The sequence below is a fragment of the Chiloscyllium plagiosum genome, chromosome 1 (assembly GCF_004010195.1).
Source record: "Chiloscyllium plagiosum isolate BGI_BamShark_2017 chromosome 1, ASM401019v2, whole genome shotgun sequence".
NCBI classification, from domain to species: Eukaryota; Metazoa; Chordata; class Chondrichthyes; order Orectolobiformes; family Hemiscylliidae; genus Chiloscyllium; species Chiloscyllium plagiosum.
In genome coordinates this window covers 10,235,629-10,257,167 of record NC_057710.1, presented here as the reverse complement: position 1 = coordinate 10,257,167, position 21,539 = coordinate 10,235,629, and the positions used below count along the sequence as shown (strand labels likewise).

Sequence of the window (21,539 nt, the reverse complement as noted above, 5' to 3'; positions counted from 1 at the left end):
CAATCAAGTTTGTGAGACATGATTTCCCACGCACAAAGCCATGTTGACTATCCTGAATCAGTCCTTGCCTTTCCAAATACATGTACATCCTATCCCTCAGGATTCCCTCCAACAACTTGCCCACCACTGAGGTCAGGCTCACCGGTCTATAGTTCCTTGGCTTGTCTTTACCGCCCTTCTTAAACAGTGGCACCACGTTTGCCAATCTCCAGTCTTCCAGCACCTCACCTGTTATTATCGATGATACAAATATCTCAGCAAGAGGCCCAGCAATCAGATTCAATTGGGACATTCAAAACAGAATCAAATAAGGGTGTAGGTTTGCTCACTGAGCTGTAGGTTTGATATCGACTGGGACAACACACCTATCCTGGGACAGGCCAAGCAAAGACATGCCAGAGAATTCCTAGAGGCCTGGCACTCCAACCACAACACCATAAACAAACACATAGACCTAGATATCATCTATCAACCCCTCAGAAAATGAACAGGAAATGACATCACCACAAACCCCAGGAACCCTATCCAGGACAAACATATAAATAGAAAGCAGGAGACAACAGCTTCACTTCACTTGGAGATCGCCACAGATGATGTTACCTAGCCAGGTAATGAAACGTCTAGATACCAAACCTACAGCTCAGCGAGCAAACCTACACCCTAAACCTCAACCTGAGCTACAAACCTTCACAAACCTTGCAGAATCGAATAAATACTTCAAGGGAAAAAAATCCTCTGGGTTGTGGGGAGAGGGACTGATGGAATAGTTCAGCTGTGGCATAGCATAACAGACTGAAATGTCATCCTTCTGTGTTATTTCATTCAATGATTCTACCACCCAGTGTCATTGATGGCTGCCTCCTTGAGCTCAAGACAGACTGATACCAATCCTGCGTTTCCCAGTTTAGAGTGATTCAGTGCAACATAATGCTGTTTCTTATCAAGCTCCTTCAAATGCTTTCAGATTTGGGACATCCACCAGGCTGTCATTGCTGATGAAGTAGAGCAGGCCATTGTTCAGCAATAAGTAGGTCTGGATTAAGTTTGTATCATATGGAAATGTTAATAAAGTTTGTTGACTTGACAGGAAACTCTACCATCACAACAATGCCCAGCTGGGAATGTCTCTGATGAGGGCTGGTGTGACACACTGGCATGCTGGGCTCATCGAACCAGGCCATGCTATGATTTGCCAAGCGAATGGGATTCTCCTGGTGACACATGGTCCCACCCATCCAATCACCAAGGATGTTGAGGTCAGTTCTAAATGCAACATTCTCATTGGAGCTCTGGGTGTATGCAGTGACAGGAGTGATGACACAGTGAGTTAGGAATCCGGAGCACAGTGTGAGTTTAAAACTGAACCAAACTCTGTATCCAATCCATCACTTACTGCTCGTGTTAGTCTTTCGGTTGTCATTCAGAGGTGAGGGTCTACTTTTGCGTGGCAGAACTTGCTCACCTTAAACTCAAACCAGTTTATGGTCAATATGTAGATCAATTCTGCAAATGTGGTGGGCAATTGGCTGGTAATCTTGAAATGCCATTCAGGGCAGGTCGCAAAACAACCCCATCCTTTTAAACAGCATACTGCTTGACAGTATTAAGTGTGTGTTAACTGAAAGAATTCCACAGAGTCCAGTATCCAGTCACCACGTCACTTTACAAGTGGAGAGATCCGGACACTGATCCAGCTCCCTCAGAACCAGCTCTCAGAGTGAACAGAAGCTCTGACATTCCTGTTTATATCTGTCAGCCATTGATCCGTGATTGGGGATATTAATCTGATCCAGTCAGGGAACTCATATTATGAGGCCCACCTGGCTGACCTTGTTACAATCACGATATTAACTGTGTTAAAATCCTCAGAGATTACAGCATAGAAGGAGGCCATTTAGCTCATTGTGTTTGTGCTGTCTATTTGCTAGATTATAAATTCATCCTGCAACTAAAGAAAAGACTCTAATCAGGAAGTGAACATGTAGATTTTAAGTGCGCAGCTGGAATATAAACTGGCATAGTATTCACATTTGGTCTGTTCATAATCACTGAGTTCTATTGTAGCTTCATCCATGAATTCCATTAGAACCACACTTTTCCCTGTTGTGAACTGGCCATTCATTGCACAGGACACTTAAACCAAAGCCATATTTTGTCATCCGATCGGGTATGATTTGGGCGATGGAAATAGGAGAGTTCTCCCGACATATTGGCAAAGATTTGTCCCAGAACCAACACCTCAATGCAGATTAATTAGATAACCATCTGTAGCATGGAGCTGTGTTCACCTACATAACACAACCACATTTCCAAGTGACTATTAGCTGCAATATATTTTGAGCCTTTTTTGAGAAATGTGATATGGTGCAAGCACAAAAATTAGATACACATTTATCTCAAAAACAAATTAAAGCATTAATGAAAAGCATGCTTCATTGTAATTGTGGCTGCTGCTCTTTAATTCCTGACAACTGTATGTGGTCACTAATTCCAATGTTCTCACTCATTCAATAATGATATTCCCCACAATTTGTTTGAGTCTCAGCGTCAGAAGGTCACAGTTATTAACTCCAATGGGTTTGATATCCAAATCCTATAATCCATTGTAAATAAGGTCGTGCATTTGGAACAATTATATTGATCAAAGTCAAACACAGACATGATTTCCAATTGCTCGCTCTCCCTAATGTTGTATCAGAATTGTTTTCACTTCCTGCTTCCTTTCTCAATGACAAGAGGAGAGTTTGTAATTTGGTGTGAAACAAACTTCTCTTCTGCTTAAACTTGCTTTCAGATCAAATACAACCACAAATCCCAAACAAAGTAGCAGGCAAATCATGTGCCTGATGTTTTTTCAATGCAATTCACACTTCCATTGAAAACCACAGTGGGTCTCATGATGACAGAGTGTGGTAGCATGGTATGTTTAGGTTGGCTGGCCAGGAGAGATGACCGAGTCTCTGAATAATAATTATTTATTACACATTAAGGAACTAACTGTAACCTTAAAGGAATGTTGCTAGGTCTAATAAAGTTAAAAATCACACAACACCAGGTTATAGTCCAACAGGTTTATTTGGAAACACCAGCGTTCAGAGTACTGCTCCTTCACCAGGTGGACAACCACTTCGTGAAGGAGCAGTGCTCTGAACGCTGGTGTTTCCAAGTAAACCTGTTGGACTATAACCTGGTGCATCTCCACATCGGGTCTATTGAAGCCTTGCTCCTTCCCTGAAACATACTCTCTGTCGATCCCTTTAATCTTCATGTTGGGGGTGCTGTTTCAGTCATTAACCATTTCAAACTCGTGTACTGCAGGGAGAGAGATGAATTGACATGGAAATCAAATTTAAGCGTTAATATAACAAGGAGGATGACAAGAACAAAATGGTTTCCATGGGAACCTTGGAAAGCACTTGTAAACTAGATAGGGCAAGGAATTTAGAAGTCAGGGGCCAAACTTCGTTGGGGAGAGGTGGAGAGGTGAAGTCATTACGAACCGTTGACCAGGTGATCTTCACTTTAATTGCAGCTGAAATCAAGCTGGTTCTGTAATTGATAAGAGGATGTCAATTTTCCTTGTTACCACTCAACCATCATTCCAAATGTTAGTGCTGCACAGGGCCATGGCAAGCTCCATGCTGTATGACCACGACTGCTGTCCAGCAGGCAACAAATAGTAAAACTCAACACTGCTTTCTCGGTCAATCCAAACTCTGAGAGGGCAGACTACAGCAGTTATTGCCAAGTTTCATTGTCCCTGGGATTCCACCCTGGGGGGCAGTGCAGCTCCAACAGGCAGAAATGGTTCTTGATCACCCTGACGTGTCTTCTTGTGAAAGCTTACATATATATATGTAGTAGAAGGTGCCCAGTAAAAGATCCTACAGCACAGTTACCCAGCAAGGACCGACCAAGCTGTATAAAGAGATATCTGGACAGAAGATCCATCAGGACCAAAGCATTTTCAAACATATTGAAGATTTTGAGGAGCAGAGGCGAGAGAGGAAGCAAACCTGAGGGGACTAGGGAGGGAGTTTGAAAGCTTAGGATTTATGCAGTTCAAGGTACATCCACCAATAAGGGATTGATTAAAATTAGGGAATGCATCGTTCAAGTTGCATTGGGTAACATTTGCGCTACACAGTGTCAGGCAATGACCCATCTCCAGTAAGAGGCAATATGACAACTGCCCCTTGACATTCAATGGTGTTACTATCACTGAATCCCCCACTATCAACATCCAGATGGTTACCATTGACCAGAAACTCAATTGGAGTCACCACATACAGTGGTTATGAGAGCAGATCAGAGGCTAGGAATATTGTGGCAAGTAACTCACCTCCTGACTCACCAAAACCTACCCACCATCTACAAGGCATCAGTCAGAAATGTGATGGAATACTCCCCACTTGTCAGGATGGGTGTAATTCCAACAACATCCAAAATGTTTGACACCATCGAGGACAAAGAAGTCTGCTTGGCACCACATCCACAAACATCCACACCCTCCACCATTAACATTCAGTAGCAGCAGTGTGTACCATCTATAAAATGCACTGCAGAAATTCACCAAAGATCTTTAAACAGAGCCTTCCAAACCCATGGCCACTTCCATCTGGAAAGACAAGGCTAGCAAATACATGGTAACACCACCACCTGCAAGTTCCTCTCCAAGTCACTCACCCCATCCTGATTTGGAAATATATCACCGTTCCTTCATTGTAATTGGGTCAAAATCCTGTAATTCCCTCCCTAAGGATATTGTGGGTCACGAATTTGTAGCTCAGGTTGAGGTTCTTGATGTAGGTATGCTCGCTGAGCTGGAAGGTTCATTTTCAGATGTTTCGTCACCATATTTGGTAACATCTTCAGTGAGCCTCTGGATAAAGCACTGGTGGCATGGCCCACTTTCTATTCATGTGTTTAGGTTTCCTTGGGTTGGTGAGATAATGTCCTGCGGTGACGTCATTTCCTGTTTGTTTTCCTCGGGGGTGGTAAATGGGATCCAAGTCAATGTGTTTGTTGATAGAGTTCTGGTTGGAATGCCATGCCTCTAGGAATTCTCATACGTGTCTCTGTTGAGGATTGGTATTACCATTCAATGTGAGCTTTGCTAACTGCCTCTTTGCTGACAAAGGGCATGAGTGCAGGTAGGGTGTGTAACTCAATCAGTCTCTAAGTAGTGCCTCTTGCCTTTGAATACACCATCCCAAAGAATCTTGCTAATAGACCCAAAAGGATCTTTACACTAAATACATGTGGACCTTCTAACTGCCCATCTGCATGAAAGGTGTGAAGGAGGCAGTGTCCTTTTTACTAATTTACAGGAGGATCAGTGTTGAGGTTTACACATGGGCACACAAAATTGTTAGGATCCTTTGTGCATTCCTATCATACAGATACAAAGGTCCAACCCGCTTCCTAGTCAGATTTCCAACCAAGCCTCCACTCACGTAGTGCTTACTTTCCATCTTCCTGCTCTTGCAATTAGTTAGTGGTGAAAGAAAGATCTCTGCTTAACTCATGATCAATATATAGGAGAGAATGAACACTTTGGTGGTTTAACACGAGTAGAATCCCTGACCTATGCCTAGACTTTAGTGATGCCTGAGACTCAGCCATCCTCAGCATCCCTGGGGCATGGGGAGGAGACACAAGTTATGACTGTTCAATAAGCTCTTGCTGAAGGTGCATCCATATGATGTTCTTATGAAAAGAAACCCAGCAAAACACAATGGATTTTTATTGTTTTCTAAAGCAACATTAATGGATTTTGATTGTGACTGTCTTACAGAGCATGCGGTGCCAGACAGAAATGGAGCTGCGAATGTTCAAGGAGAATGAATTTCTTTATTACCAGATGAGAGAGGCAGCGCTGAAGAATCAGAAAATGCAAATGATGGCAGAACCTGCCGGGGAGTATGTCAAGGAGCTGTTCCACAGGAGAAAATAAGATGCTCCCAAGACAACTTGCTGCAGGAGTTCTGAGCTCATTAGCTTTACATGAAGAGTGGTTGAAAAGGGGATGCAAGTAGAAACAATTCAACCGCAATCAGAACTGGTGTTAATCACGGCTTGTGGACAAGGCAGTTAAGAAAAATTGGCAGCAGTTTTCTTTCCCGTCTCAATGGCATCTTGTGCATTTCTACATAATTCATTTCAAAAAAAAAATCACAACATCAGGTTATAGTCCATCAGGTTTAATTAGAAGCACTAGCTTTCGGAGCGACGCTCCTTCATCAGGTGGTTGAGCTGCACTCCGAAAGCTAGTGTGCTTCCAATTAAACCTGTTGGACTATAACCTGGCATCGTGTGATTTTTAGACTTTGTACACCCCAATCCAATACCGGCATCTCCAAATCATACATAATTCATGCATTCATAAAGTAGTCACAAACTGTTTTGTCAAACATGCTTTTCACTGAAGTTTGTGTGTGATGTTATTCAGGCTAATCAGAGTGGGGTGGGAGTAAGCAGGGAGAACTGTTCACAGGGGGGAGTAATATTAACCAGGGTGGCACTCTAGGTTAACTCTCTCACTGCAACAGTCAATTAAAGTCAGATGGTGGATAACCATAGAGTGATAAATGGCATTAGGCTAAAATTATCTCCTCCCATATAAGATCACATTCTTTTCTACTGTCATGGTGCTCGATGATCTACGTGTGCAGCTCTCCTTGTTTCTCTCTTCCATATGTTGCAAAAACCAGTCCTATTCCAGTGAACAACAATTCTGTCTAAGGTTTGCTTGTTTTGCAGAGGTTATGGGACAGAAAAATTCTTGGTTGGAGACTGAGGTTTTAATTCACGAATTGTGGACATTGCTGGCTGAGCCAGCATTTACTGGTCATTGCTAATTACCCTGGGAGGTGGTGTCGATATGCTGTCTTCTCAAACCATTGTGGTGCAGGTATAAGCAGAGCACTTTTAGTGAGTTCTAGGTTCTTACCCCAAATCACAAGGAGCAGAAGTGTGTTGGAGGCTGCAGGAACACTAATGCTGCCAATCACACTATTAGTCAATTGACGTGATAATAAATGATATTGACCCTTCAAGGAGGAAATTTGCCATCCGCACCCCGTTTGGCCTTTATGACTCCCAAATCCAACAGGATTGGTTCTTACCTACTTGTGGAAATGGCTTAAGATCTGTCATATTAAACAAAGTATCCCACCACCACCTCACTAGATTGGCAAGGTCAACACTCCTGCTTATGATGTCCATACCCCTACACAAGTGAAACAATTTTCTTAAAATAGGAGGAACAACAAATGGAATGACAGATCGCGTTCATGACAGATCGCGTTCATGACAGATCGCGTTCATGACGTCTAATCATTGGAGAGAAAATAATGCTACAAATAGTCTAAACAATGAAGGTGCTGACAGGAATTCCTGTTTTTTGTTTAAGTCCCCCACACAACACTGTAGTTTAATATTTACGTTTACCAGTTTTATGTATTAAACAAAGTGCTGTGTACCTCAAACGATGACAGCTACATCAAATAAAATTAAACTTTTCTCCTACTCCTTAATGCTTACAAGAACTGCATTGACTTCTTACCACTATTGAGCTCTCATGCACTGCAATTTCTTTTTGTCCCATCAGAATGAAAGATTAGAGAAAGCTTAACATGCACACCATATCAAAGATAGTGTAAAAAGCAGATTCTCTACTAATCCATACTGCTGTCCAAGATCAACCATATTTAAGTTTAGCTATGGATCACCTAATAAGATCAAAGTTTTCATTAAAATGGAGTCTATTGGCAGCTATAGTTTGCTGTTATCCCTAGCACATCTTTCCATGAGCATTTGCTTCTGTCTATGCTATTAACTATAATAAATATAGATTTGCAGCTACCATTAAGCAAATTTCTGTTTGTCACAGCCAATGGACGGCATACAAATCATTGTTTACTTCAAATCATCCTCCATTCAACTGTAGATTTTGAAAATCCATGAAGGGGATGTTGGGGCCATTAGCTAGGCCTGTATTTGTTAACCAAGGAACAGTTAAAAAATCACTGTTGCAGGTCTGGAGTCACATGTAGTGTAGGCCTGACTAGGTAAGGACAATTGATTTCTTTACAACAATTGTAATCACCTGCTAAGCTTATGAAAAAGTTGATTTTTTTTAATAAAAGTCAAGTCACTCATGGTGGGATATCTGCTCTATTAGACAGGGGTTCTGGCTTATAGCCTAGTGACACTCTCCTACCAACCATCCCCAACATTGAGAATGTTTGCAGTTCAATTAATTTCTTGTTGATAGGTGGCAAAACTTGGTCAATATCAATTCTGGATTACTCCCATAGCAAGCCATAATAGGACACTGCCAATACAATGGGCTAGACTAGAGAAAATAAAAGCAGTCAGTTGCTAGATAGCCCTCAGCTCTCATCTGTAACCTCAAAACTCTACCTTTTTTAAATAGAGAGAAATTTATTTCACAAAAATTCATTCCCCAGCATATGCTCCTATTCATTCAGGAAGGAGATTCAGAGTTATCTTCAACCTCATGGCTCAGTGCTAGGGAGAACCATAAGAGATATGCTTTTCACTTTGCTACTGCACTTCAGAAATAGGTTATAGATTATGCAGTGCTTGGGGTATGTAGTGAATGATACGGAATTATGCAAGTCTTAGTCCAGTGTCATCTGCACTCCCTTCAAATCCAGTACAAGGTGCAACATGAAAATTTATTAAAACAAAAAAAAAAAATCAGTTTGCAGAAGCACTGTCCCTGCTTTTAACCCCATTGAGCTTACTTGGGATCAGAACAAACTTGAACTTTTAAAAATAGATCAAACTGTTTGTAAAGAGGCAGGAAGAGGGGAAAGATACCAATGAAAGTAAAGATGACATCACCATGGATCAGTGACAGCAATCAAATATGTAGAAAAAACTGAAAAAAGGTTTAAGGGCAAGTTGAGGGTCAAGTTGTAATAGCTTTTGCATTGATGGAGCTAGGTTTACATAGAGTCCTGCAGTCTATAGAATGAGTGACCAGAAACTAAAAATGACAACAATTCTCCACCCTGAAGACTAAGCAGTTACTTGTCCAGTTGCAGTTCACCAGCATTCCCAACAGTACTCTAGGAGGCAGCTTTCCCTTTCATTTGGTAGGGAAAACAATGCAGAAAAAAAACTGATTTGGCCTTTAAACCTTACTTAGTCAGTATCCACAAGTGAAGGATCTTAAACTTTTTGCAGCCAATTAAGTGACAGGTAAATAAAGGAGGATCAATTCAACCCTGTGTGTTAGGTGTTTCCTGTCTAGGAATTGTTAGTAATGGATGAACTTTACCTGAGGTTTGGGTGTAAATAAAAAAAGTGCTTTATGGAAGTTACACGAGTACTATACAGGTTTAAGGTTGATGGAAGTTGCTATAATCCCAGGGGGCACAGGACTATTCAGATGAATAGTAATCAGTTTCACCAAAAGCATCATGCATTAATAATGAGAAAGGTTGCAATGAAAATCTAACTTCATAACATTACTGTACTAATTGAACCCACTGTCACTACAACCCATGCCAACTGTCCAGCCAAATGAGCTAACCAACCCCATGGTATCAGGGTTGCTTTGGCACCATATGGACACCAACAATACTTCAAGTAGATTCACAGTCACTAGCCACAACACTGCTCAGTTCACAACATTTTATTTTCATAATGAACTACAGGTGATCTTCTTCAGCATCAGGCTCTTCAACTTTTTTGCTTATTTGTTTGTAAACAACATCACCAAAAGTGATGGTCTGAAAGAAACAAAACAAGTGTTAAAATTATTAAAATACAGAAGTGCAGTGGATAGAGGTAATGGCACTCAAATCACATTTAAAGGCAGCATTATAGGTATAAAGCCAGTGCATACAAGTCTACATCACCTCATTCTAGATAGAGCACAATCAATCCAAAAATTGACTTCTGATCAAGTCCAACAGGAAAGGCTGCTTAATGAAACAGCCAATGTACAGCTCAACAATGCATTAGTGCACAGAGGTTATTCAGCTTCATCTAGAGACGATTTATAAGTTGTACATGATCATACAGATGAGCATACAAGTGATGATCAAGCCAACTGGTCTCAAGCCTTCATTTCAATAAGTTGAAGTTGTAGACCTGCTTTCTTGTCTACTGTCAATAGCTCTAATGCCCTTACCTCATGGGCTATCAAGCTCTGCTTGATATTCAAAGGCTCCTTTTCCTTAAGGAGAAAGTGACTAAGCATTAAGACCCTCTTCCATCACATTTGGATTTTCCCCTCATTCTGGATTTCAGATGAATTACTACCTTATGTCCAACCTGGAAGAACACAGGATGGCTCACCAGAAATGCAAAGTCTTTTCTTTAAGCTCCATAGGATAGAAAATCTAGCCTGTCTAATCCAGACAGGCAAGCAAACCCTCTAAACAGCTTCTGACCCATATCCAGCATTTGGGGTGACCAATACTGTGCAAAATACTCTAGATACAGAATCACCAGTTCCTGGTATAACCAAGAGTGTTTGAGAAAGTAAGTAGAGGTTAATCAATTTTAACAATTTGCACTTGCATGCCTGACCTTTGCATCATATACTAAACATCTTGCTCCATCTCAATGGAGCAAATTCACCATGCTGTTCATTGTTCCTGACCAATAAAAACTTCCATAAGTGCCCCATTCTTCCTGAAGAGGTATATTGGAAGTTTACTCAAAACCATCATTCCACATGGAATCTGCCTAAAATGACCAAAAAGTCAATAAGTAGAATTTCAACATTCCCTTAAAACCATTAATACTGACTTTTTTGCCCAAGATTATGTATCGTTAAAGGAAACCAAACTATAAGGGCTATACTGTAGTTGCCTCCAGGAGTGCTTAGTTTTTTCAAACTAAATCAGCAAATGGAGGAAAATGCTTGACCAACTTCATTATCCCCATGACCTAACCCATTCTATACCAACAAGCCACCATTTGTTTTTGTTTGCTCAAGTAAATGATGCTCAGATCTGCATATTAGCATCCAATAAGAGCCATGGAAACACCAATTTATAAAGCTTACATTTGTCAGCTGATCTCCATTGAACTCTGCAACAGAAGTAAAGTCTTTCGCTTTAACGACTAGTTTATTTCCTCCCTCTAGGTTCATTACAGCCTGTACAAATAAAGTGGAGATAGAATTTCAGAAAGATTCCAAGTAGCCCTTGTAATCTTTAACCACTTTAATGCACAAATTACTATCAGCAAGCCTTTTTTGGCATAAAGCCTCAAGTTTAAAAATTTACTTACACAAGCTTTTGTTTCTTCTTAAAACACTAGGTTCTTACCTTTATCTTGTCTCCTGCAGGAGTTTGCACATGTGTCTCTTGTCCAAGTGTAAAGTTATTGACAAGTACTTCATCACCAGTTTGTATAGCAACTATAAAGTCTTCTCCATTTTGGACAATTTTAGTAACTCTCCTGAGGTCTTTAATTTTTTCAATCATGTCATCTGGGACTCCTGGAGTGTAAAAAGGTACCAAATTACTGACAGCTTCAAGTATTAAGTTAACAAACAGTTGGAAGATTCATACAGTCTGACAAGTAAACATTGAACTGACATTTTAGAAGTTTGAGTGAATAATAGAAAACAAAGGTCACTGAACTGGTGAACTGAAGCCAGACTTAGAAATTAGACCTTACTGTTGACCTTGTAAAATGAAGGTGTTTATGAACAAAAAAAAAAAAGACCCAGGTACATAACGATGAAGATGTACATAAACATTGACCTCAGTCAATCAGATTTTTAGAATCTTGTAGGATTTTGGGAATGGTGAGCATTAAATATTTCAGTTGCAATTCAGAGATTTCCATTTGCATGACAATTAACTCAATCCTAATTCAATCATGACTCGTTCTAAAGGAATTGAATGTCTGCTCCAAGGTTATTTTCTTACCAATTCCTTTTAGGCCAAGCCCTGATCACCCCCAATTTTAAATATACCTTTGAGGCCACACAGATTAGATGCTGGGGTTGGAAGGTTGTAGTGATGGACATACTACAGTTCTAGAAAGATAGATAAAAGAAAGCTCTGTCTGTGAACTGACAACAAATGTTGCAATATTAACCACAAACTTGCTGGGGTAGAGGGGAAAGGGATTTCTGCCTGCTTTTCCTTTCTTGGGCTGGGATTAAGGCTCTATTTTGATTAGTAGAGCAAAGCAGGAGTCTTAGAGGGTTTGTTCTTAAAGATTGGTTTTGTTGCAGGATAACAAGCAACTACAATTGACATTGTAGTCAAGAATACAGGAGATGAAATAACAGATCTGTTCAGATTGCAAGATGTCAGCCTTCCCTTACATGAGCACAAGAACAAGTTCTACAGGCTCCACAATGAACCCATTTGTACCACGTGCATGTATTTATCACAATAAAACTGAACATAAAAAGGAGTCTTTAAAACAAAACAATTTTCCTGGCAAAAGGGTGCAATGAAGCAGGAGGATTGTCAATAGCTGGAGCAAAGAATCACTCCTCCTCCCCCCATCCCCCCCGCCCGCCCCATATTCAGACAAAGTGGTCCAGTTGGAGAGAAAACATTCCAAATAGAGTTTGGAACATTTAGCTCATCTACTGAGGTTCTGCATTTAGTCTTGAACTCACCCAGAACATCCATAAATAGTTCCACATTTTCTTGGCTCTGGAGTTCATATCGTCCACTGAAGTCCATTATAGGTTGTTCAGAACTAGAGGGGCAACTGTTGCTTTATACAGATTCCTTGAGGTAGAGAGAAAGAACTTGAATCTTAGGCAAGTTACTTGAGAAAGATGCACAGATTAGACCAACAATGGTGAGGTGGTGAGCCACACCTGGAGTACGTGCAGTTCTGGGTCTCCCAGTCAGCAGAAGGACATTTCTGCTATTGAGATCCAGCAAAGATTCACTGAACTGATTGCTGGGATGTCAGGACTGACATTAGGAAAGGTTAGATCATCTGGCCTTGTACTCAAGTGGAATTTAGAGGGATGGGTTGGTGAATCAAACCAAATTCTGATTGGATTGGACAGGCTAGATGCAGAGAGGACTTTCCCGATGTTTGAAGAAGCCCAGTTGAGGGGGGTGGAGTCAATGAAGAAATTCTGTGTCATCTCAGTCCTAAATGGCTCACCTCTATTCAGAAACTCAGTTGTGAACCTGTAGAATTCCCTCCCACAGGAAGCTGCTGGGGCCAGTTAGTTAGTTAGATATATTCAAGAAGGAGCGGAACGTGACTCTTGCAGCCAAAAGGAGAGCATGGGAATGGGATAGAGAGATTGCATGGTTGGCCATCATCATGTTGAATGGTCGTGCAGATATGAAGGGCTGACTGGCCTACACTTATTTGCTATATTTCTAATTGAAGTGACCTAGTTGCTCAACTTATAACAAAATCAGAGACATGGTTACAATGAACCACTCCAATAGGAAGGCTCTAAAGAGATCCTAGGCGCACACAGATGCATTAAATCCAGGTAATGTGAAGTTTCTAGGATCTTACTGGAAGAGGAAAAGTTACAAGAATTCCAATGTGATCATTCCTTCTCTGGTTATCATAACCAAGATGCAACTTTTATTCCTTTGGTCACATACCACAGACTGTCAGTACCATCAAGTAGAATCATTAAAATATTTGCCTTTAGTTTTGTCTAGAAATGTACAAATCTCCACTTCCTACTAGGGAATACAATCTCTGCTTTAACTGTTTCTGCAGTCATCTGGCCCTCTGTTTAAAAGGGAATGAATCAACATTCTGCATTAAAATGTTAAATGTCAAGCCAATATTAAACTATTTGCCTTTAGCCTGATTGGTTTGGAAACCAGAGGGCCTAAGTTGCATGAAAACAACCAGATATTATCTAAAATCAGGATACTTTTCCCTATCTATTTGTGTTTCACTTCCACATACCAAGCCAGAGTTAAAGAAACAAGGAACAGTAGTTTATGATTTGGTTCTGGCCCTAAATTGGAGAGAGATTCTAACTGATCGAGCATCCTTTGTCAGTAAAATGGATAATATCTCAAACAATATTGTCTGGGAAGGGCTTTTGCTTGAAATGTCTATTTTCCTGCTCCTTGGATGCTGCCTGAACTGCTGTGCGTTTCCAGCTCCACTCCAGAAGTGTGCCAACCTCCACTATTGCTTTTGTTATTGATTAAGGGAACAGTTGCTTTCTAGTCACTGTTCTGGTTGCATAACCGTTTCTACCCTACGGTAAGAACACTGAACTGACTCAAACAGTAAACATTTACCTGTATCTGTGTTTTTCCACTGTTTGCCTATTATTTACTATTACTAAATTGTCTTACGGACAATACAGGTAGATCGTATTGCTAAGCTTTTCACTGTGCCTTGGTGCACAGAATAAATTCAATTCAAATCATAGCCTTTAGTTTGGCACCCCACAAGCTGGCCATTCCTCACCAGACATCTGTTCTTAAACCAGAAACTCCTCAAAAGAAACCCCAACTCAAGGAACATCCTGGTGCATCTCTTCTGCACCCTCTTCAGTGCATTTATCCTTCCTACAGTGCAGTGAATAGAATTGCAGACAGTACTCCAGCAGTAAACAAAATCTTAAGCAGTTCCAACATAATTAAAATACCCTCTATGCTTTTAGCTAACTTCAGATGTTAAAATACACTTCTGGAACAATTAAAAATTGAACCTGGATCTGCACAGCCACTACCATAGGTGTCCTTCCTCCCTGCTCTAATTTAGAGAGCAATAGAAACACAAACATCTCATGCCTTTACTTTTATCTGCCTGTTGGAAAAAGTCAATTGAAAATATTTAAGCATGAAACTAAATCTCTAATTTACTAGAATTTTGATTAAACTGCAGGCCAAAGTATAACAGAAACTTAAAGGCTATACAGGTATCTTGCCCCACTCTTCACCTTTAAAAATCCCATTTGAAATAAAAAGACATCTTGTGCTTTGAATTACATCAGTGACATCTTTAACCAATCAAGTCTACAACAGTGCTATTTTAGTCCTGTGAAGACTTAGTGTCTAGACCTCAAATTGAGGTCTTTATATGTTTTGGGCTTAGATTTAAGTGAATTATGTCACAAACTTAGGTCTTAGTTTGTAACTAAGGTTACCTTTTGACAAGGGGCATAAGTAAGGTGGTAAATAGCCAAGGTCTTTTCCTAGGTTAGGGCAGCGGTTTAAAAGGGGATAGGGGAAAGAGATTTAGAAAAAAAAAAGGGACAAGAGGAGCAACTTTTTCCACAGAGTGGTGAACATATGGAATGAGCTACTAGAAGTGGTAGAGGCTATAATAATATTTAAAAGGCATCTAGATAGTCATACAAATAGGAAGTACTTAGAGGAATATAAGCCAAACAAGGTTAGATTAAATTTAAAGGATATCTGGTCAGCTTGGATAAAGGTTTTGTTTCTATGTTGTAGATCTCTATGACTACTGAGTTATCCGACATATTCTGTCTTTCCCCACTATCACTCAATGGTGTTACAAACATAGCCAGAAAGAGAATATAGTAGTCAAGTTATTATTCACAGAAACTAGTAAAAGTTTCATGTAAAGCCTAACTTAACTTGAACCAACAAACCTCAGTCAACTACAAAAGACAAAATAGTACAAAACAACAAGTTCACCTAAACAGGAAGGCAACAGTTAAGCAAAATAATTGAACTCATACCTTAGGAACAAGGGGAAAAAAAACTAAACAGACAAACAAAAATCACCCCCAATGGGACAATTTATGTGAGCTTCATTTGGGCAGCATCCTGGAATTAAGAGGAACTAAGGACCTTTAAATTGATATCAGGATATTTCCAGAGGAATTTGGGGAAAACTGCTGATGTTTAAACACAACAATCAAGACTCATTAATCTTTGATTAAGAAATCAATTGGTGAAAGATGCTGCAGACAGTTGAAAATAATAGGTTTAGCTTCCCCAGCCAAAGGGTGTTGACAACTGTCCTATTACTGAAAGTTACCTCCTCTCGGCTGCTAAGCAGACCCAGGCCTGCTTAGGTCTTGGATGGGAGACTTCCTGGGAGTAGCAGGTGTAGTAGGAGAGCTTTTGTCATGTAGTAAATGTGTTGCTACTTGAAGCATAGGTTCAAGATCCCCCTGCTCGAGAGGTGTGCCATTACATCTCTGATTAGAAAATTGCTGCTAGTCAAAGGTTTCTTGCAGTGCAGTGGTATTATCCCTCCCTTCAGGTCAAAATATCTGGGTTCAACTCCCACCAACCCCAGATATACATCATAACATGCCTAAATAGTTTGATTTAAAACAAACCCATGCTACTCATTTGTCAACTCTGTTTCATGCCTGTCCTCCTTTAGACTTTTTAACTTCACTTGCTTAAAGTACCAGGTACTTCCAAGGAAAGAGTTAATCCTCATAAGAGAAGGAAGCCATTCAGCCCACTAAGCCATTCTGCTATTCAAGATGATCGCAGTTGATTGACACCATTTTACACATCCCATATCCCCTGCAAAACAAAAGCAAAAATCTGTGAATATTGAACATCTGAAACATATGCAGAAAATGTTGGAGAAACTCAGCAGATCCAGCAGCATCTGTGGAGAGAAGTTAATGCTTCAAGTCTGAGGTGACTTTTTTTTGGAACTAATGGGGTTTGGAAAATGTTGGTTACTTGCGTTTCTTTCAATCTGGGCCATTGCATTCACTGCTCAGAATGCAATTTCCTTTACATCAAGTTAAAAATCACACAACAGCAGGTTATTAGAATAGGTTTATTAGAAAGTACAAGCTGTTGGACGGCAGCTCCTTCATCTATGCTGCTTTCTCCCCACCCCCACCCTTCTCTCATTTATTCACCACCCTTCAGGCACTCTGCCTGTATTCCTGATGAAGGGCTTTTGCCCGAAATGTCGATTTTCCTGCTCCTCGGATGCTGCCTGACTTGCTGTGCTTTTCCAGCACCACTCTAATCTAGAATCTGGTTTCCAGCATCTGCAGTCCTTACTTTTACCAAATAGCCTGCTTCCCCACTGTAGAGATTTTATGATTCTACGCCTGTGAGGCTTTAAAATTCCATTCCCCAAGAAGCAGCGAATGAAGTGTGTTTAAGTATATTTAAGTCAGAGATAGATAGATTCTTGATTAGCATTGTGACTCAGTGGTTAGCACTGTTGCTTCACAGTATCAGGGATCTGGGTTTGATTCCACTCTCAGACGATTGTCTGTGTGGGGTTTGTACATTCACCCCTTGTCTGCATGGTTTTCCTCCCACAGTCCAAAGATGTGCAGATTAAGTGGGATAGCCATGGGAAATGCAGGGTTAGGGGGATAGGAAGGACATGGGTGGGCTGAATGGCCTGTTTCACCACTATAGGGGTTCTATGAACCAGACAGGTGTAAGGTTATTGGGGATATGCAGGAATGTTGGGCTGAATCAGATCAGCCATAACATTATTGAGTGGTGGAGCAGGCTCGAAGGGTTAGTAGCCTAATCTTTCTCCTTGTTTGCATGCTTTTTTTGAATATTATTTAAATGGTGAAAGATTGCAGAAATCTGAAGTACTGAGGGATTTAGGAGTCCTTCTGCAAGAATCATGAATAGCTAACATCCAAGTTCAGCAGGTATTTGTAAAGGCAAATGGAATTTTGGTCTTTATTTCAAAGGGAATGGAGTATAAAAATGCCCCGGTTTTGCCAAATCTATATAGGGCACTCTTCGGGCCATACATAGAATACAGAGGGCAGTTTTGGCCCCTATATCTGAAGGAAGATCTATTGGCACTGGATGTAGAGAGGTTGTTTCCACTAAGTGGGAGAATCTAGGATTTGAGCAGATAATCTCAACATAAGCAGTCACTCCCAGTTAAGATGAGGATGAAATTCATCTCTCAGAAGCTGGTGAATCTGTGGAATTCACTGTCAAGAGTGGACCGTGAAGTATAACTGTATCTGAGACAGAGATTTTTAATCATTCAGGGAAATAGGCTGTATGTGGAAATGAAATTGAGACGTATCAGATCAGCCATGATATCATTGAATAGTGGAACAGGCTGGATGGGCTGAAGAGACGACTTCCATTCCTTTGTCCTATATTGATCCAGATTGTTGCTGCTATTCATTGATTGGAAATAACTTTGGTGTCATTAAAAGTTCAGTAAGTAATTAGTCCTTTATGAAAACTGCGTAGACTATATAGTAAGTATCCTCTCTATCTGATCTTTCCATTTTGCATTGAGGCATGTGTTCCTTTGACATTATACCTGCAGAATATACCTTTCCCTATAAGTGTCAGAGTAGGTGGCAGGTAGGGCAGGTTCATACCAGAAAGATACCCGCCCATTCAAGCCCCCTCATCAATCGGGTTCTGGATGGGAAGGTCGATGGGTGACATTCCTAACCTGCCCTATGATCTCAAAATGTAAATATTTGAGATGGTGAGTGACATGGATTATCCCAATAGTCTGACAAGAATGCAGGATTGTTCCAAGCTTTGAAAGCAAAACTCAGCAAACTACACTCACATTTTCCTGAGTTACGTGGAGGTGGATATTAAATCCTGGCATTGCTTACAAATTTTTCTGTGACATGGAGTGCACCACAATGTATAAGAAGGCTTCTACAGTGATCTTCATTGATCCCATCAGAAACCTGACCTGCATTGATGTTCATATGGTTAGTGGGTGACACGGTGGCAGAGTGGTTAGCACTGCTGCCTCATAGCGCCAGAAACCCAGGTTCAATTCCTGCCTCAGGCGACTGACTGTGTGGAGTTTGTACATTCTCCCTGTGTCTGCATGGGTTTCCTCCGGGTGCTCCGGTTTCCTCCCACAGTCCAAAGATGTGCAGGTCAGGTGAATTGGCCATGCTAAATTGCCCGTAGTGTTAGGTGTAGAGGAATGGGTTGGTGTGGTCTTGTTGGGCCGAAGGGCCTGTTTCCACACTGTAAGTAATCTAATCTTAGTTGCCATCAGGATCTTTCTTGCCTTACAGCTATAGAGGTCTACAGCATAGAAACAGATCCTTCAACTCATCGAGTCTGTGCTGATCCAAAATAAGCACTTAACTATTGCAATCCCATTTTCCGGAACTTGGCATCACAAGTACACATCTGATTACTTCTTCAATGAGAGTTTTAGCCTCTACCACTCTTAAAGGCAGTGTTTTCCAAAACTCTCTGGGTGAAAAAATGTTTCCCCGCAGCCCCTCTGAACCTTATCTTAAATTTTTGCACCTGGTCACTTATCCCTCCACTAAGAGGAACGTTTACTTGAAAATAATTATATCCACCCTCAATAGTCAAGTATGATTAATACAATTTGTGATACCTGTCACAAAAGGGTAAATTAAATTTAGACAAGTCAGTGGACAGTGGCACTGGTTTTATTTTGATACTTTACAATGTGATACAATTCACTACGTTTTTGTTCTGCAATGGTTTCAACTGATTCTCTTGCTGATTCGTTTGTAGGCAATGTCGCCAATAGTCATGGTCTGAAATGAGAGAATAAAATTGAATTAGTTTCATTTAATCAAGGGAAACTGTATAACTCTGACACTGATTACAGCTTTGCTTGGTTGATTGCATATTCCTCAATGAGTCGCAGTTTCATAGTGTGCCTCCACTTTAAACTAACAATTCATTTCAAAAGGAAGAAAAAAAATAAGTTGTATAGCACCTCAGGACATCTTGAAGTGTGTTACAGCGAATGAAATACATTTTTGAAATGTAACCGTTGGTATAATGTTTGAAAGCCAGAAGCCAATTACATCTTGACACCAAGAACAGCTATGTAAGAAGCCTACTCATTGACTACAGTTCAACCTTCAACACTATTATCCCCTCGAGACTGATTACTAAACTTAGAGATCACAGCCTAAGCCCCACTGTCTGCAATTGGATCCTCAGTTTCCTGACCCACAGGACAGTGAAGATTGGAGATGATATTTCATCCTCACTAATACTCAACACTTGAAGACCCCCAGCGGTGCGCACTCAGCCCCCTACTGTATTAATTGTATACCCATGACTGCGTCGCCAAATACTAGACGAATGCCATTTACAAGTTTGTTGATGACACCACCATAGTAGGCCAAATCTCAGATGGCGATGGAACAGACTATAGGTGAGAGGTGGAAAATGTGGATAAATGGAGCACTGAGAACAACCTAGCTCTCAATGCCGGCAAAACCAAGGAACTCATGATTGACTTTCGGCAGGATGTTACTCATGCCCCCTACACATTAACAGCACCAGAGTGGAACGAGTGGAGAGTTTCAGCTCCTGGAAGTGGTCATCCACAACAAGCTTTCTTGGACTCTTCATGTGGACACACTGGTTACAAAGGCCCAACAACGTCTCTTCTTCCTCAGGCAGCTGAGGAAATTTGTCATGGCGGCGAATACCCTTGCCAACATTTATAGGTGCGCCATCGTAAGCATTCTGACTGGATGTATCACCAGCTGGTATGGCAACCGTGCCATTCAAGATCAGAGACGGTTACAGAGAGTGGTGAACTCATCCCAGATAACCACAAAGGCCAACCTCCCATCTAGAGAATCCATCTACCAGGCCCGCTGTCAAGGAAAGGCCGCCAGCATTCTCAAATATCCATCCCAACCTGGCAATGCTTTTCTACAACCTCTACCATCAGGCAGAAGGTACAGAAGCCTGAACACATGCACCAGCCGGTTTTGTAACAGTTTCTACCCTACTGTTAGAATGCTGAATGGACTCACAAACTCTTAACATTCACCTACACGTGTGTTTTTGTTTTTGCCGCTGTGTACCCATTATTTACTTATCTATGCTACTTAACTCTGTGATCTGCCTGTATTGCTCACAAGACAAAACTTTTCACTGTGTCTCAGTACACGTGACAATAAATTCAATTCAATTCAATTCAATTCAATTCAATTCAACATAGTAAGTTCACTTAACCTGCAAAATATTAATGGATAGCTAGTCTGTCTTTGCGATGTTGATTAAGGTATAGATATTGGGAGGATGATGAAGGAGCAAATTACTGCAGATGCTGGAATCTGTACTGAAAATAAAAAAATGCTAGAAATCACATTGGGGTTATCATAGCAATTATGGAAACATGGCTCAGGGATGGGCAGCTTAATGTTCCAGGATACAAATGCTACAGGAAGGATAGAAAGGGAGGCAAGAGAGGAGGGTGAGTGGCATTTTTGATAAGGGATGGCATAACAGCTGTGCTGAGGGAGGATATTCCTGGAAATATTCCAGGGAAGTTATTTGAGTGGAACTGAGAAATAAGAAAGGGATGATCACCTTATTAGGATTGTATTATAGACCTCCCAACAGTCAGAGGGAAATTGAGAAACAAACTTGTAAGGAGATCTCAGCTATCTGTAAGAATAATAGGGTAGTTATGGTCGGGGATTTTAACTTTCCAAACACAGACTGGGACTGCCATAGTGTTAAAAGTTTAGATGGAGAGGAATTTCTTAAGTGTGTACAAGACAATTTTCTGATTCAGTATGTGGATGTACCTACTAGAGAAGGTGCAAAACGTGACCTACTCTTGGGAAATAAGGCAGG

At 40.8% G+C, this 21,539-nt stretch overlaps 3 protein-coding genes across 4 annotated transcripts in view; 1 reads left to right on the top strand and 2 right to left on the bottom strand.

Moving 5' to 3' along the window:
• LOC122552518 (histone-lysine N-methyltransferase Smyd1-like) overlaps positions 1-6,234 on the top strand; it is a 67,056-nt gene extending 60,822 nt beyond the window's left edge. For both annotated transcript variants that reach the window (XM_043695319.1, XM_043695237.1), the window contains 2 exons: positions 1,088-1,256; positions 5,798-6,234. In XM_043695319.1, the coding sequence (XP_043551254.1) occupies positions 1,088-1,256; positions 5,798-5,956 (328 nt within the window). In that variant the 3' untranslated portion in view covers positions 5,957-6,234. The remainder of the gene's footprint in view (positions 1-1,087; positions 1,257-5,797) is intronic.
• Positions 6,235-9,655: 3,421 nt separating this feature from the next.
• Positions 9,656-15,778, bottom strand: LOC122552400 (fatty acid-binding protein 1, liver-like). Its single transcript, XM_043695165.1, has 5 exons — positions 15,677-15,778; positions 12,635-12,749; positions 11,319-11,491; positions 11,054-11,146; positions 9,656-9,767 (listed from the first exon to the last, which is right to left on the bottom strand). Exons 2-5 carry the CDS (start codon positions 12,699-12,701, stop codon positions 9,687-9,689), a joined length of 414 nt encoding a protein of 137 aa, XP_043551100.1. The 5' UTR covers positions 12,702-12,749; positions 15,677-15,778; the 3' UTR covers positions 9,656-9,686.
• A 3,560-nt stretch (positions 15,779-19,338) lies between these two features.
• LOC122555191 (fatty acid-binding protein, liver-like) overlaps positions 19,339-21,539 on the bottom strand; it is a 19,853-nt gene continuing 17,652 nt past the window's right edge. Inside the window, exon 4 of the mRNA XM_043700937.1 lies at positions 19,339-19,465. Coding sequence (XP_043556872.1) covers positions 19,412-19,465 — 54 coding nt within the window. The 3' untranslated portion in view covers positions 19,339-19,411. The remainder of the gene's footprint in view (positions 19,466-21,539) is intronic.